The 12294-nt window shown below is 47.0% G+C and overlaps 1 protein-coding gene and 1 long non-coding RNA gene across 3 annotated transcripts in view; both read left to right on the top strand.

Annotated features, from left to right (window-relative positions):
- LOC146513398 (uncharacterized) overlaps positions 1 to 12294 on the top strand; it is a 225019-nt gene that overhangs the window by 192008 nt on the left and 20717 nt on the right. The window lies entirely within an intron of this gene.
- rxfp3.3b (relaxin family peptide receptor 3.3b) lies at positions 3774 to 10118 on the top strand. 2 transcript variants are annotated; one of them, XM_085169050.1, is made up of 3 exons: positions 3783 to 7138; positions 7248 to 7505; positions 7536 to 10118. In XM_085169050.1, exon 1 carries the CDS (start codon positions 3870 to 3872, stop codon positions 5025 to 5027), a length of 1158 nt encoding a protein of 385 aa, XP_085025176.1. In that variant the 5' UTR covers positions 3783 to 3869; the 3' UTR covers positions 5028 to 7138; positions 7248 to 7505; positions 7536 to 10118. The 2 variants fall into 2 exon arrangements, with proteins under 2 accessions (XP_085025177.1, XP_085025176.1); XM_085169051.1 differs by having other exon boundaries at positions 3774 to 7505.

Here is a 12294-nt window from a genome sequence, read left to right as displayed (position 1 = left end):
GAAAACATCCGAAAGTGGAACTTCCACCATAAATGTGGAAATTCGTTTTTTATAAAAGGGCTCAAGACAAAGCAACCAGATTGTTCTCCACATAAGGACTGAGAGGAAATCTCCTCGTGTCCTACTGCAAAATCAGCCTGAGTCAGTATTTATTCCAGAGGTTGAAGAGCGGGACACGCTTTGTGTGTCAGTGTTAAACTCTTCCTGTTCAGCAGACGAGTGGGCAGCGAGGCAAGCGGAACACGCTCATTAAAACGTGGACACCGGGTCCATCGGGTGAAGAGCTGCTCTAATAATCCAGATTCAATGATCCAAATGCACAAATCCCTAATTACTGATTTTTAATTTGAACATTTTCATATGCTCTCCAAAACACCAGGAAGCCAATCTGAGGAGATTTAATTGGCAGCTGTGACAAAAAAAAACAGTTTGAGAAAAAAAGACAACTCGGTTGTTTTTGTTTGGATTTCTTTCTTTTTTTTTGGGGGGGGGGGGGGGGGGGTCATTATGTGAAATTTTGATTCACTTTAAGTAAATGATATAAAAAAATAGTTAATTACATTCTGACAGATATCAACTGATCTTGATACACCTGATATTTAAGTGTAAATCAAACGAATCCCAGTTTGGACATGTTGTTAAATGCACATATTTTCCATTACATATAAATAAATATCCCAAATGTTACTTGAGACCAGTCTGTTTTTCTACCTGCAACTGTTTCCTGCGATTGAAGCTATTCCTTAAATGAAAACATTTAAGGAACAGCTTCGTTTTGAGTAAAATTAATTGAACTTCCATGACTGACCAACAGGTGGCAGTGTTACGGGCTATAATACAACATGCATATACAAGAAAACTGCTTTTGAATAACTGCATGAAAGAGCTGGAGTCACATGAGGCCGTCTAGCTAAAGCTTCTCCACAGTGAGGTGAGAAACCGAAGGTCACACAGAAGCATCACTGTGGCCTGTGGAGGTTCTCAGTCATCCACGTCACTGTAGGAAGCAGCTTGGAGAGGAAAGCGTCCGGACTTTAAGTTTCCTTGAAAACGTTTCATCCGAGAAGCTTCTTCAGTTGTCAGAGGTGTGCGGCCGGTGGTGGAGGTCCCAGGTTTAAACGCTGTGGGAGTGTCCTCCCCCCCCAAGTGGGTCACAATCAGCCAAGGTGTCAGATGAACCCACTCTGAAGCCTAGCCCCGCCCTATCATGTGATTTCCTGGGGTCAGATGACCCAGGATGTGAGTGGCCTTTAGTCCGGACACTTTTCTTTCCAAGCTCCTCAGATCACCGCAGCTTGTTGCTGCTGAGGTTCTAGAAGCTTCTAAATGGACTCTGTTATTCCACGAACTTTCTCGTGAAAAACACGAAGCTCCGCCCCTTCTATAAAAACTCTACAGAGCTCATATTTCACAGTAAACTGAAGCAGGTCCAGTATTCATGCATACTTACTTACTTGCATACTTCCAGGCTCTGCGGTCGGATAAACGTCATCCTCGGCTGTATCAGACCCTCCCCGAGGAGACGAACCTCCTGATCTGGTGCCTGGATGCTTCCGCACAGAAACATGAAAGGTGCATAAACTACGTACAGACGTTTGGCCAAAAGTAGGACTGTTTGTCAGAACACCGGGCTAATGTGAATAACGAAACAATCATATGTAACGGTGAACGTTCAATGAACAGCACTCACCGACGCATCACCCTCCCTACCCCGGATCCAACGCCACCTCCAACGCTTACCTCCCCTCTGATGTGGACATCGGGTCAGCTGGAGGCGCAGTCGAAAGATTGCAGCGGTCCCAGATCAGATGTACACACTGGAACTCTTTCCCATGTTGCTGTCTGTGTTTATTGTGCTGTGGTGTGTTGATATCTGTGCATTCCTGTATTATCCTTCTGTGTTACACATTTCCATGTTTATTTCCTCGCTACCAGCCTGACCTGTCTCCCCAATGTGATGTTTGTATTGTATGTCCGGTCGGCAAGGTCTGTCATCTCTGCTGTGGGCAAAAGACCTGCAACTGACAAATAAAGGCTTTCTCATCTCATCACTGTGGGGCGTAAACACGTGGATTCAACTCTGGAGTCAGACGTTAGTCTCAAGTCTGAACTTATTACAGCTGCTTTTCTTTTAACATGATGGAGTAATGGAGAATCTGATCAATGGGCATCTTTGTTGTGTCTGTTGCATTATCATTTCCTGCTCAGTGTTTTGTTCTCTTGATCTTTCACTGAAATAAAGCTGCAGCAGAGCTGGTGACGTGTTTGTGCCGCGCTGTTAAATCCTCCTGTGTGGGGCAAAAAGCAAAGCTCCCACATCGATGAAGCCTGCTGGCACCGAGCAGCTGGATCACAGGAGCATGATGGGAAAACGTTGCTGTGTGCCAGCTGGCTCGCTGGACCTTCATCTTATCTATGCGTGGATTCATTAACTGATGAACATGTGTCAGGTAAGTAAGCCACTTAACCGCATGTAAGCCAGGAAGTGGTTTATTTATGGCAGCTTTTATTGGCTGCTGAGCACGTCCTGCATCATCCCGTTACAATAACCGTCGGACCCGCAACGGGCAGGTTTGGAAGGACCTGGAGCGCAGAGCGCATGGACAGACAGGATGGCATCGAGTCATTTCAGTAACACAAACTTACACATGGAACACACAGTCTGCTTTATCTTAAACAACAACATTTCAAATAATTATTCAAATCCGGCTGAATAATGAGTTTGTGCAACTCTGCCGACAAAGTTTGGAAGCTGAAAGTTTAAATGAGAACAGAATGCAGTCATTTGTAAATTATCTGAAATCATCTGACTTTAATTAAAAACCATAAACACGAAACGCTGAAAGGCAGAAAATGTGATATTTATAAAGATGTTACTGGATGAGTGTCTGGAAAACTTTCTCTGGTTCGTCATAAATCATCACTGACTTCACGCCAACACTGAGCTGTCTGAAGAACCACGTCTGTCCGTCTGAAAGGTTACAGAGACATATTTGAGAGCTGTTATCCACACATGGAGAAAACATGTGCTCAACCTTCACAGGACCGAGCAGCAAAGACCTGCAGGCCGTTTGAGTCTCGTTACATCTGCATCAGACGAACAGCGTTTCATAAAGAGAGCGTCCCAGCAGCAGCCACGGCGGTGGTGCTGTGATGGTCTGGGCTGCTCTGCTGCTTTAATGAGTTAAATCTGATTCATAAGAAGTGTCGGCTCAGAGACGGCGACAGTTGCGCGCTTCATGTTCGTCCTAGAAGACGCGCTGGAGAGGAAGTCGGTGTCTCTGCTCGGAGACTGGATGGACGTGTTTTCCTCTCACTGAGCTTTTTAACCTTTTCTCTTCTTTCGTTTTTTAACCTCCGTGAAACTTTGGCTCATCTTATTGGCTGCTGTAGCAGGAGTTCAAAGTCATTTTCTTCTCGAGGTTTTGTCATAATGCATTCAGAATAAGAACTAATAACTCAGGACGATGAAAATAATATACTGCCAATAGAGTGTGTGTGTGTGTGCGTGTGTGTCACCCCACCGTGAGCCGCGTGCACCTGCTGACAGCTAACAGCGCATCAGTTTTTGTTTTTTTTAGTTGTTGTTTTTGTTTTTGCTCGGGAGGAAACTAAGAAAAAAACACTGAGCGTCTCTCTCTCCCCCCTCTCTCTCTCTCTCTCTCTCTCCCCCTGTCTAATCCCCTCTCTCTCCCATCAGGAACGCGCCTCCGCGGGCACCAGCAGCATTTAAAGCGCGTTGCGCGCACACGGCCCGCCAGTCTACCCTCGGCGGCCGTCGGGACCATGCGCACGAGGAGCTCCGGGCAGCTCGGCGCGCCGGCACCCCGTCTTGTGCCCTCGCGCGGGACGTGACGCTCACGGGCGGCATGGCGGAGCCGTGGAACCAGAGCGCCGCGTGGAACCGCTCCTCGGCGGGCACGAGCCGTTTCAGCAGCCTGGACGACATCGATGTGTCCGCGGACGGCTCCGCGGCGCTGCGTATCCTCATCTCGGCCGTGTACTCGCTGGTGTGCGCCGCGGGGCTGTTGGGAAACTTGCTCGTCTTCTTCCTGATGAAGGCGCGCGGCGGCCGGAAGAAGCGCTCCAGCATCAACCTGTTCATCCTCAACCTGGCCGTCACGGACTTCCAGTTCGTGCTCACGCTGCCGTTCTGGGCCGTGGACACTGCGCTGGACTTCAGCTGGCCGTTCGGCAGCGCCATGTGTAAGATCGTGCTGACCGTCACCGTCATGAACATGTACGCGAGCGTCTTTTTCCTCACGGCTATGAGCGTCACGCGCTACTGGTCGGTGGCCTCGGCGCTGAAGGACCGGACCCGGCGGCGCGTGTGCCCGGTGCGGTGGGTTATCGCCGCGCTATGGCTGTCCGCGGCGCTCGCGTCCCTGCCCACGGCGATCTTCTCCACGGTGAAGAGCGTTGCCGGCGAGCGCCTGTGCCTGCTCGCCTTCCCGGACGGCCAGGCGTGGCTCGCGCTGCACCACCTGCAGAAGATCCTTGTGGCCTTTGTGTTCCCCATGCTCATCGTCAGCGCGTGCTACCTGCTGCTGTTGCGCTTCGTGCGTCTGCGCAGCATGAACAACAACCAGGTGAAGCGCAGGTCCAGGGTCACGCGGTCCGTCACCATCGTGGTCCTGTCGTTCTTCGTGTGCTGGATGCCGAACCACGCCATCACCTTCTGGGGCGTGCTGGTAAAGTTCAACGTGGTCAACTGGGACAAGACCTTCTACATGGTGCATACGTACGTGCACCCGGTGACCGTGTGCCTCGCGCACACCAACAGCTGCCTGAACCCGGTGCTGTACTGCCTCATGCGCCGGGAGTTCCGGAAGAAAATGAAGGACCTCTTCTGGAGGATCTCCTCTCCCTCGGGGCCGAGCACGTGCCACCTGCGGCCGTTCTCGGGGACTGTAAGGGCGGAGCCGGATGACACGCAGGTGGCCATCCCGCTGAACAACGTGGAGACGGAGAACTGCCGCCTGTCGGTGCTCACGGACCAGTGCGCCACGGACGCGATGCGCAGGTGAAGAGATGGACGGACCGCGCCGAGCTGCAGAGGATGTGACGTGTTTTGACTTTTGTGACTTTGCATCAAAGGGATTTATAAACGCTCACTGTCTGAAGCTGTGGCGTGGACAGAGAGCGGGGCCGTGCGTAAATACGCGGCGGTGCGTAAAAGCGCACAGAACCATCTCCTGTGACGTGTTCAGGATCAGTTCTCTGTGCAGACTTGATGCTGGGGGGTGGGGGTGTCGGGTGAGGGTCATGCTGCTTCGCGCGTTCTTCTGTGGAGTGTTTTTGGCGCTCGTGGCTGCTGTGTGTTCTGTAACTACATGAATGTAAAAAAAATCTAAAGAAACCTTAAAAACATGTTTCAGAATAAAAGCATTAGTGTTGGCATCAGTCTCGTTGCTGTTTGGTGACCGCGGACAGGCAGGGGAGGGGTCCGGTCCTCTGACTGCTTGCTCGCTCACATGACTCACAGGCGCGCGCTTGCGGTTCCTCTCTCTCCATCTCGGCAGTGTTCATGGAGAGGAACCAGGGAAACGTCTGTAACGCTGATAAATGACCCTGCTGTGGTCACCGATTCCCGCTGAATGTCCGCAGGTGGACTTTCTGTGACCCCGCATATGTTTTAGAGTGTGGATGGTTTCCTTTGCCGGTGACGGCAGCAGTAATTAAAACCTGTGACAAGCAGAAGAATTTTCCGCGTTCACGTCTGGATCCATCAGCGCGCACAGCCTCTGCTCTCCACACGGAAAAGCACTCGGGATGTTTTCCTCTCAGAACCCACGGGAGCTGGGAGGTTCTGGATCCTGAGTTTAGAAGCGTCAGATTTTCTGCTGAACCGGGGATCATGTTCTCTGTCCGTGTTTCCGCTCCGTCCGGTCCTAGAAGTCCTCGTTCGCTGTGAATGCGCGGAAGGTTTCGGACCTGAGCAGAAATCTTACTGAAGCGCGTCTGTGACACATTAAAATCTGGAGCTTAATTTCAGGTAACACACACGAAAGGCACAGACGTGGCATGAATTTAACTGTGTAGATCACAGCCAGCAGGGAAAGAGAAGATCTGGTCGTAAATATGGAAAATCAAATTTACATATACACATGATTTTCATTATAATTGACCATAAAAATGACGCGTGTGACCTAAAAAGTCCAAATGTGCTTGTTTACAATGTAACATTTGCTCCTGTTGGACTCTTTGCTGTCTCGGCCCCTCTGCTCACTGAGATGATGCTCAGTGTTACTGACAACCTCAGACGCCTCATTTAACCTGTTGTTAGTGAACTCTTCTCTTCTCGGAGAAGCAGTAAACACGTGGAAGCTTCAGAATCAAACGCGAGGTGTCTGCTTGGGATCATTGATGTTGCCGATCAAAACATGAGCGTTTCTAAAGCCGGGCGAGTCTCACACTTTGTTTCAGGCATTTAACTCCCGATGTCTGAACTCTAATACAGTGAAGCTCTCAGACTTTACTGCAGACACACACACACACACACACACACACACACACACACACACCGCCTGATTCCAGATGCGAGTCAAACCTGATAAGGGGCTAACTGTGGATCTTTAGTTTAAACGTGTTTGAATGATCGCTCCTGGACTTTACCCACTCAGATGTGTTTCGGGTAGATTTCCGCTCATGTCCACACACAGACGCTTTCTGTCACTTCCTTTAAAAGACATTTAAAACCTTCCAGATGAACTAAAGCTGTGAACAGAACCCGAAGAAACGACCGCTGTGACTTTTGAGCTCATATCTCAGATTTGAACAGAGTTTCTCTTCAGAGCAGCGAGGTGAGCGGATCGATCTATAGTACGAACACCAACGCTGGTGTCAGATCAGTATTTATATTTCAACACTGCCCACTTGATGTTCATTTGATTTTAAATGAAAAATTATCACCGAGCCTGCGGTATGAAACACATCTGAAGCTTTCTAAAGGCCTGTTTTATTGTGTGAACTCATAAATCATGACTCTGCAGCTGTAGGGAGAGCACTGAGTTACTGGGATCTGTCTGTATGTCGCATCAAAGCCAGAATTTGCAGTAGCAAACAGCCTGCAGCTTCCAACAGAGGAAATGTGGACGGGTGATGTGAAAACTGTGACACTGACAGGATTTCTGACGATGTAAGTTTCTGATCGTTCATTGTTTTGTGCTCTGAGAGCGATCTTGAGAGAAAGCTACTCCAGCAAACCTTCTGTTTTTTCTTTCTTTCTCTTTTGTTCTTGTTCGAAGCTGATATCTCTTCATAAGACGTCACACGAGTTTGGAGGTAAAGTCACAGACGTTAGTTCTCCACGTTCTGCTTCATTAGAACCTTCCAAAAGTAACTGAAGCTCTTCTCAAACAGGAACCACGACGAGTAAGTCTGTGGTTTTATACGTCCTCAGCTTTAAACTGAGATCAGAACACTCAGAGATTCAGTAGTGGGAGGAAATTCATTCATTGGGACGAACAAAGAAGACCCGATGAAGCAAGCGGTCCACCACAGAGGTCCAAAGCATGGAGGAGGTTTTAAACAAGGAACACATGCAGTAAATGTATTCCTACAGATAGAAGCTGGGGTAGTGTCATAATTTAAAGAAGAAAAACTTCTCAGCATATTGAAACGTTGCCGTCTGAGCCGCCTCCACCTGCTCTGATCTCAGGCCAGTCTCCCAGGAGGCCGGCACGTAGTGTGGCGCTGATCTGTTAAATATTCTTCATTTTAACATCCGAAAATGTGGATTTTTGTCCAAACTGTTGGCATCACTGAGCGGGTGCTGCTCTAATCATTAACAGTGGTGGTTAAACAGTGAGTAGTTTGGGTGCTGAGATCATTAAAGAAGTCGTGACTGAAGGTGATAAATTTTGCCTTTACTTGAACTCCTCCTCTGACACAATTTGTTTTGCCAGGAACATTCGAATCTCAAGAACAAACATTTCTTTTGCAAGTTGATAACATAAACTAACCAGTGAGATAAATAATCTGGACGCTTTCTCATTCTGGTCTCGTGGTCTCAGGCTTCAGTGTGGACAAGTCACTTAAAATCACCTTAAACTGGTTTGGTGAGACCAGCTGCCGGAGAGTTCTCTGATTCCAGCCAGAAGGAGCTTCGAACTTTGAACTTTGAATGACCGTCTCAAAGATGATCGTGAGCTTTAGTGACAGCTAGAAGAAATAAGTCTCAGAGCTGAAGAAGGTAACTTCCCACCGTTTTCTGACGGATGAAGATCAGCGTGGAGGAGAGCAGCTTTGTAAATAAGAACACAGCAGTCTTTGCAGCCTTCAGGGTGTCAAGGTTTACGATGATCCAGCATAATGAAGACACACATGCACACAAATAACATTGCCTCAAAAGAAAGGCAGGACCTGATTCTACAGTAAAAACCAGTCTCAGCTTCGGTTTGTTACTTTCTGAATGAGTTGTAAGATCGACGGGCTCATTGATGGAGGTGTATCCAAGGTCAAAAGTTTAATTATATCTGCAGAAAACTGACTTTTGTTCTCTGAACAGTTGTAAATTCTGATTATCTCATCAGACGAACTTTAGCTGATTGTATTTTAACGAGTAATTTGAGTCGTCGTCGTCGTCCTTGCTGTGAATCAGACCCTTTCATGTGTACTAACTCAGTGCTTCTGTAGCACTTTTGCATAGTCCAGCTGATATAAAGCAAAGAGTGAAACAATGTGGAAGTGCCTTAAACGGCCAGCAGGGGGCGACTCCTTTGGTTTGCAAAATCTACCATTTAAAAAGGCCGTCAGCTCACTTCATCTTTGACGTCAGTAAACACGTCTCTGACTCGTTTGAAGTCTTGCTGAATGCAATATTTAGTTCATTGTGTAAGTTTTGGTGGTTATTAAAGACCAGGACGACCCAGGTATCCTCATTGGCTAATGACCTGTCAATCACAAGGAGCTGGTGGCTACACCCATCTTTGAATGCATTTAAAATGACCACTTGTGTCTATAATTGTTAGCGGTCCCTGGATGGATCCCTGGGGTACGCCCAGCTGAAAGTTCTTCTTCTGCAGCTTTTCTTCTGAAAACCCTGTAAACAACTGTTTGCTTTAATCTTGTATGATGTACTGTGTTGAAAGCCTTGACAGATCAATAAAAGGGCTGCACAACGTTTGTTGTTGTCTCTGACCAGAGATGGGCCGATTACTTTTTTCAGGTAACGAGTAAAGTAAGGGATTACTATTGCAAAAACGGTAATTAGATTACCGTTACTTTCCCGTAGGAACGCTGCGTTACTGCGTTACTAAAACCGTGATTTTTTGCGAGAATGTCTCATGACAGTGACGTAAGCGAGTGCGACGTTCGTGACAACAGCTGTGTGCAGATCAACAATGGATCATATATCGAGTGCAGAGAGAGTATGAGCGTGCAGCGTTTAAAGCGTGGAAGTACTGACCTTACTTTGAGTTTGATTCCATAAAAAGTGACAAAAACATTAGTGTCCGTTGTGCGTGGGAAGAAAACTTCTTTTTACAGAGAAAAAACCCCTAAACTTCCAAACAAGCACCGAGTAGCTACGACGTAATGGGAAACTCAGAGAAACTCGCGGATTCTTCCACTGACCGCTGCACACCTGCACCAGGGTAAACCTCCGCCTACCCCACTCCTGCTTTACAGGTGAAAATAGAGCAACAGGACCACTAGTCTTTGACTTTATTTATTTTCTGCTGTGTTTTACTTGCATCTATTTGAAAGACTGAGTGTAAACACACACAAATATTTTATTTTATGTGCTGGAATGTGCAGAAAATAGGTTTAAATGTTAAACTAATTTCTTCCAGTCAGAGAATGTTGCAGATAATTAAATGTTTGCTTGATGCATAAAGTTAAAAGATTAAAACTAATAAAACAAGTTTTAAAAAGAGACTTTTCCATTTGATTACATTTTGTATGATGATTATGCAGAAAAAGTAGAATTGGGCTGAAAGATCTATCACTTTATCACCTATTCAGGTTGTAAATCGTGCTTTTAAAAAGTAACTAAGTAACTAAGTAATAAATTACTTTTGAAAATAAGTAATCAGTAAAGTAACTAGATTACTTTTTGGGGGAAGTAATCAGTAATTAGTTACTGATTATTTTTTTTCAAGTAACTTGACCAACACTGTCTCTGACATCTACAAAAAAGTCACAGTCCTTCTGTTTGTCCCTGAATCCTGAGTGGAAATGAGTTAAAATGTCATTAAATTGATGGAAACTTCACTACATGGTTAATGAAGAAGTGCGTCAGCGGGTGTTTGATTTCTGCTGATGATTATAAACAAATAAACCACATAAACAAACAATTAAAAAAATAAACAGATGGGAAAAGGCTGTTTAGGTGGGCAAAGATCAGCACAGCAGCATTTGAGCCATCGAGCTGGACTTTGCTCGTCGGTTTGAGCTGCGAAGGCGACTTCATCAATGTTTCATCACATGAAGCTGCAAGAGGCCCAAAAGCGAGGGAGCGAGTGGTGTGTGAAAGCACAGCTGCACATTATCAGAGGCGCTGTGAGTTTAACGAGGTCAGCCTGTGGAGCTTTCTGTGTTTGGATTGAACGTTTGAAGGAAAGCACAGCGAATTATTTCAGGTCATTGCAAAACATTACTGGTGATGTTACGTAACAGCCTCGCCTCACCTGTGGCCTTCCTACGCATACTTCATCCCATAACAGCAAACAGCAGACAAACACTAATCTCTCTCTCGCAAAGAGGGTTTTGATGCAGCTTTCATACTTCTTTGTGACAGAGGTCATCAGGGTCACAAACCGCCCTGTGAGGCCTTAAACTTCAGCAGCAGTTATGGAAACGTCACATTAATCAGCATTTCTCCGGCAGTCTGTCCCTCACATTCAGATACACCGCTCTCCATCCGGTCACTGATCTGACTGTAACCCTCAGACAAAGGTGGGTTTGTCCCATCATCAGAAATCAAACATGGTGACGTCGTGAGCTGACATCATTCAGCTCAATCTTGGAAAAAAAAGAGCACGTGAACAGCTGATGATAACGCAGCCAAGCGCTCGCTTCACAGGATGGATGCTAACACGGAAAACGTAAACAGGATGCCATCGAAGCAGAAAGGTGGAGGAACAGGTGGAGTCACTCTGAGGTGTCCGTGGACATGAACAGAGAGACGTGAGAAAAGCACTTTAATTGTGATTCACGGTCTCACTTATTCCAGATGATGAACATTCGTCTCTTTCATGTGTTTGTGATGCCTGTGTGTCGTCTCTTATTACCTCAAACAGAAGCCTCTTCATCTGTTGTTTGTGCGAAGAGCAGGGAATCCAGACAGTTTGAGCTTTGGTGCATCCTGTTTCCACTGATCATCTGGCTGATTGGACAGATTAGGAAGCCACAGGCTTGTCTGTATACGGTCCCATAGCTGCATGTTGGAGCACAAACCAAGCGGAGCTGTCTGTAGACCTCCGACACAGGATTGTATCGAGCACAGATTTGGGGACGAGTCCAGAAAACGTCCCAGGCTTCCTGGATCTGCTCGCCGGGGATAAGGGCTTTAGTCGGGGAGGTGAGCAAGAGCCCAATGGCCGCTCTGACCGAGCTCCAGCATCGCTCCTTAGAAAGAGGAGAACCTTCTTGAAGAACAATCATTTCTGCAGCACTCCACCAATCAGTCTGGTAGGGTGGTCAGATGGAAGTCACTCCTCAGTAAAAAACACATGACAGCCACCTGGAGCTTACCAAGAGGCGCCTGAAGGACTCTCGGAGCACGAGAAACAAAATTCTGGTGTGACGAGACTGAGATTGAATGCTGAGCATCATGTCTGAAGGAAACCAGGCAGCTCATCACCAACAGGGAAGCATGGTGGTGGCAGCATGGTGGTGGCAGCATGGTGGTGGCAGCATCATGCTGCAGGGATGATTTTCTGCAGTAAGAACAAAGAGACTCGTCAGGGTCAAAGGAAAGATGAACACAGTGATCTGCAGAGATGAGCTTTCACCGTTCACCTGACTTTACCTGAGTAAACTAAAGAAACTGGTGACGCATTTGCACAGGCGAGCAGCCTAAAGTAGCGTGATGACTGTCACGGCTGAGTAGCAGGTGTGTTTGTGGTAAGGACCCGAGGGTGATTACCACACCCCCCAAAGATGAAAGAAACACGAGGTTTCTTTCATCTTTGGCTACTTGCAAACTGAAACCATTTGTCTGTTTCTGAGCTGTTCATGCTTCGACTGCTGTCTTCACTCTGCCATCAGTTAGCATCTGCAGCTGCTCCAAAATGCTGCAGCACAGTTACTAACTGGTGTACACAAACAAGAACACATATCTCCCACACT

Source organism: Neolamprologus multifasciatus, chromosome 7 (genome assembly GCF_963576455.1).
Source record: "Neolamprologus multifasciatus chromosome 7, fNeoMul1.2, whole genome shotgun sequence".
In the NCBI taxonomy this organism is placed as follows: Eukaryota; Metazoa; Chordata; class Actinopteri; order Cichliformes; family Cichlidae; genus Neolamprologus; species Neolamprologus multifasciatus.
This window is presented reverse-complemented; position numbering and strand designations above follow the sequence as displayed.